The 4,815-nt window shown below is 53.6% G+C and overlaps 2 protein-coding genes across 2 annotated transcripts in view; both read left to right on the top strand.

The window, feature by feature from the left end:
- Positions 1-2,887, top strand: part of Fignl2 (fidgetin like 2) — a 23,217-nt gene extending 20,330 nt beyond the window's left edge. The window contains exon 3 of the mRNA XM_015493466.2: positions 5-2,887. Within this exon, the coding sequence (XP_015348952.2) occupies positions 5-385 (381 nt within the window). The 3' untranslated portion in view covers positions 386-2,887. The remainder of the gene's footprint in view (positions 1-4) is intronic.
- Positions 2,888-3,039: 152 nt separating this feature from the next.
- The window catches only part of Tmdd1 (transmembrane and death domain 1), a 4,082-nt gene continuing 2,306 nt past the window's right edge, over positions 3,040-4,815 (top strand). Inside the window, 1 exon segment of the mRNA XM_048802448.1 lies at positions 3,040-4,809. Within this exon segment, the coding sequence (XP_048658405.1) occupies positions 4,737-4,809 (73 nt within the window). The 5' untranslated portion in view covers positions 3,040-4,736.

Here is a 4,815-nt window from a genome sequence, read left to right as displayed (position 1 = left end):
AGATGGCGTGCTAGTTGTGGGCACTACTTCTCGGCCCGCGGCTCTGGACGAAGCGACCCGCCGGCGCTTCGCTCTCCGTTTCTACGTGGCGCTGCCAGACAGTCCGGCCCGCGGGCAGATCCTGCAGCGGGCGCTGGCCCAGCAGGGCTGCGCGCTGAACGATCGGGAGCTCGCAGCCCTAGTCCAGGGCACCCAGGGCTTCTCAGGGGGCGAGCTGGGGCAGCTGTGCCAGCAGGCAGCGGCTGGGGTGGGCCTCCCGGGGCTGCAGCGCCCCCTCTCCTACAAGGACTTGGAGGCGGCGCTGGCCAAGGTGGGCCCAAGGGCCTCCCCCAAGGAGCTGGACTCGTTCGTGGAGTGGGACAAAATGTATGGCTCCGGACACTGATGGCGCGCGGGGGAGGCCTGGAAGCCGTCGGCCCTCCTTCCCCGCCTCCTCAGCTTGGCGGGGAATGTCCTTGGCCAAACTCGACTGGGAGGGAGTCCGGGTGGTGAATGTGGGTGGGGGACAAGAGGGCTCTGCCGGTGGATTTGTTTTCCGTGCGAAGGAAAATGCTTCTGCCTGCAGATCGATGCCATATGCGCCGTGTACTCAGGTTTTTCCTATTTATTGTGGACGGGATCTCTCGCCGTTTCAGTTCGGTGGACCGGGCACACCCTGCGTGGGCTGGCACCTGGGCCCTAAGGAACTCCTGCTCTCTCGCCACAATCCTTTGGTCTCCTCAGAATGGCACCCTCCTCCTCCCCCACTCCGTCTTCCGTGCATTCGCTCAGTTTTTTTCTCCTGTCACTTTGTCACTGACCTCCCCATGCTGCCCCTGTACCTCTTCTGATTCTTCCTTCTGTTCCCACCTTTCTGTTTTTCACTCTCTGTGTCCCTTGCACTCCAGCGTCCCTGTGTCTCTTGGTTTCTGTGCTTTAACGCTCCTCCCTGCCTTTTGTCCCTCTCATTCATACTGTAGTGACCATTTGCAGGAGATCTGGAGGCCCAGGTGGAGAGGAGGACGTAGTAGGGAGTCCCCCTGTATCCTCTTACCCCTTACCCCGCTGAAACATTGGGTCTGGGGGGTGAGGGGCAAGTGAAAAAGAAAAAAAAAAGCCACCCAAAGAAGGGTTTTTTACTTGGTTTGTTTTTGAGGGGAAGTCCCAGAAATGTAGCTTAATATTTTAGGCTTTTTATTTTTGTAAGATGTTGTAGAATTTGATGTTTTTCTTTTTATTTTGACAACTCAGGAAGAAACTGACCTCAGAAAGAATGTTAGACTTTGGCTGCTCTCCTGTGTGTCCCCCCACCCCAGGGGAGCAAACTTCTAGAAGAGTCAAATCTAGAGAGGCTTGTGGGAGGGCAGAGGAAGACCCAGTGCTCACTCACATCCCTGGCTGTTCCTGGGACAGAAGCAGAATGTATTTCTAAGGGCTTCCTCCCCAGGACCCAGCCAATAGGCACCGTGTGTGGGAAGGGGATGTGGGATTTGAAGTGGGTAGGTTTTGCTCCCTTCCTGTTGCTCTCCCCTCTGGGCTCCACCCCTTAGTTTCAAGTTTTCTGTGCAGGGTTTATCCAGAGTTGGGGTGCCCTTGCCCATTTTCTGCCCTAGGAGGAGAGCCCAGATGGGAAGATGACCCAGGCAGAAAGTCCCCAGAGAGGTCACTTGGCCCTTGCTTTGGCAAAAATCCTCTATGACTTGGGCAAAGAGGATTCCCTGGAGAGGGACGGCCTTTGGCCACAAATATGGTTAGGCATAAAATTGACTACTAGCCGCCGCCTTTGCTGTGAGCTCTGAGGAGGGGCAAGCATCCCTCACCAGAGAAAGCTGTGTAAGGAAGTGCGCCTCCCTGCTCTCCTAGACTCCTATGCCTGACACTTCAGGGCCTGGAATGGAAGGGTGTTTTTCCCTGAGGATGGTTAGTTTTCATGCCCCCAGAAATTTGCCAGCAGGCTTGGAGCTCTTCTTTGAGAACCATATTCCTCTCCTTCTTGGATGGGGCTTTAGCAGTTTGCTCCCCTCCCAGTTTTCACAACTCTGATTTTGGTTCAAAGGGGGAACACCCCCCACCTCCTTCTCTCTCTCCCACCCCAGCCTCCCCTGCCTTTGCTGCTTGCCCTACAGCTCCTATAGTCTGTCACCCTATTCTCTTGGCAGGGAGTGTGTCTGTGTGGGACACTTCAGAGCCAGAGCACTGAGGGCCCGTGCTGCCTAGGAGTGCTAATAGGAGGGCTGCTGTGTGTTCCCCCTCTTCACCCTGGATCTTTCTGACCCTCTCTCCTTGAAGCCAGCCTATCGATTCGCAGAACATTGGTGCCTCAGAAGCTGTGGCTGCAAGGTTTTGCTCGGAAAGAACCTTAAAGGGAGAATGGAGTGAGGGGATTCGTTCTCAGGTGTGGGTGGGGTGGGGTGGGGAGTGGAGGGTGGCGGGAAGTGGGGTTGGAATCCCAGCCTTCCCTTCAAGGTAGGCAGCCCTGGAGGTGGGTAGGAGCTTGCTGACTAAGACCCAGGGCCCCCGTTGCTTCCTCTGCTGGGCCCTTTCTGACCTCCGGGCTTGGGGAGCATTGCACAAGAAGACAGCCCCCAGTCTACCGGCACCTACCTCATAGGCATAGGGCAGGAAGGGCAGGGAAGCTCCAGCCCTGGCAACATTGGGGGGGGGGCATACCAAAGAATCCAAGGGCAGGGTGTGGGGGAGGGCAAACTGGCCCTCTGCTTCCTCTACCCAGATTGGGGTTGGAATCCTCTCCTCCAGCTGTAACCATTTCTACCTCATTTTGCTGCGTGTTGTACATGGACGTATTTATCTCCTGTCTGATGATGCTCTGCAGTTGTGGTCTGTCTACCTCAGAAGAGACTGTATTTTAAAAGAAAGAATTACACAGTATTAAAGTGATGACATATGGTTTCCAGAGGATTTCTTGGGGGTGATGGGATGTGGGGAGTCCTCTGAGAATGCTTGGGCCCTCAGGTCTGCCAGTATCCTTGCTGTGGCTCTGTGGATATTTCTGTGTCTTCAGCAAAAGTTATTTGGGGGACTTTGTCATTCATTCTGCATAGAGAATGCTCGCCAGGCATTCAGCCTCTCAAATGCTAGGCAAGCACTCTACCACTGAGTTACTCCTTCAGCCCCAATGCCAATCTTTATATTCTCACATTTGATACACCTATTTAGTGCATAGCAGACACTGTTGAAAAAAGAGTTTGTTGAATAAATTCTCTAATTTCCAGATCAGCGTCCTGATGAATGATGCACAGGTTATCTCAAGAATGCCCAGAAAAGATTCCAACCAGTGGTGGTGATAGAGTTTCAGGGATCTTCCTAGATAGGAAGGATGGCCCAGAAAAGCATGGAGGCTGGAAATGATATCATCAGCATCTTTTGTGTGGGACTATGCAGCAGTGTGATTTTTTTTTTTTTTTTTTAATCCAAGAGTATGAAGTAAGAAATAGGCTCGGGAGGGGTAGGTAAGTGAGATTGGAGAAGTCAGCTGGGACTTTACCAGTAGAATCTTCAAATTCTCTGTTAAGAACTGGGGCTTAAGCCCAATGACATGCCATATGCCTGTAATCCCAGCTACTTGGAAGGCCTGAGGCAGGCCAGCCTGGGCAATTTAGTGAGATTCTGTCTCAAATAATAAAAAGGACTGGGGAATGTGGCTTGGTGATAGAGTACCCCAGGGTTCATACCCATTATGGCAGGATGAGGGTGGGGAGAAAAGCTAGAGCTCCACAAAAAAGGTATGGTACATATGTGGTGGGGAGGTTGAAGTGGACAGAGGACTGTTTTGCAAGTTAAGATTTTATACATTGATTCAACAAATCTAAATCCCTCTTACCTGCTGGTTGCGATGGGGACAGTGGATACACTTCACAGTCTAGTGGCTGGATCCAGGGTGGTGTCATCAGCATCCTTTGTGTGGGTGGTCAGCATCAGCTAGTCCAGTGGGCGAAACAGTGGAAAGGCAGAGCTGCACGGTGCTGGGGCAGGGGCAAGCAGAGGGGTGCTTATGGAGTCTGGGCTAAGCAGTGTGTGTTTGCCAGTCAGGGAGCAGGCCAGGGATACTTTTTAGGCAGCCTAAAAGTACCAACCAAGAGCCAAAGGAAAGCCAGAGCCAAGCTTTCTTGGGGGGAAATAAAACAAGTTTAGGGAAATGGAGCCCCAGTGTGTGTGGAGGATGGGAGACCAGAGGAGGTGCTTATCTAATTAGGATGGAGGCAGAGCAGTTGTGCAAGAATGAGAAAGGACAAGGTCATCCCCAAGAGAATTTAGGACTTGACTGGGTATTGGGGATGATGGAGAGCAGGGGTGTCTAGGGCTTCTTGGTGGAGGGTGAGGGTGTGGTAAGTGAACTAGAAAAGGAATTGGCCAAATTTGAAGATTAGCGAGAATAAGGAGGTGGCCCTTCAATATAAGGGCCCAGAATCCTAGCCTTCTGGGGGCCCATCCCACCCAACCCGTGGCTATCGCAGATCCTTTCATTGCAGTTCCTGGGCTTAGTGAGTCTTCCTTCCCAACCAGTCCTAGTGTTGGAAGCCCTTCTCCTCATCCTGGTGGTTGGGGCCTCTAGCCCATAGTCCCTGAGTGTTAAAATCTATCCCCACTCCCTGTGGCTCGGAGACCCTTCCTGCACTTCCGTTCCTGAGGGTTCGAAGTCCCCGCCCTCCCACAATCCATGGGAGTGAGGACCCCAGCCTCCGCCGGCATTCGGAGCCCCTCCCAGCAAAGGCTGAGGTCCTGGACTTGGCCCTACGATGGGCGCTCTGGCTCTGGGGCTGGCGCTCTGGGGCTGGGCGCTGGGTCCGGCGGGGGCCCTGGACGCCTTGGGCCCTC

The sequence above is a fragment of the Marmota marmota genome, unplaced genomic scaffold (assembly GCF_001458135.2).
Source record: "Marmota marmota marmota unplaced genomic scaffold, marMar, whole genome shotgun sequence".
In the NCBI taxonomy this organism is placed as follows: Eukaryota; Metazoa; Chordata; class Mammalia; order Rodentia; family Sciuridae; genus Marmota; species Marmota marmota.
The sequence above is the reverse complement of the archived record's forward strand: the minus strand, read 5'-3'. Positions and strand labels throughout refer to the sequence as shown.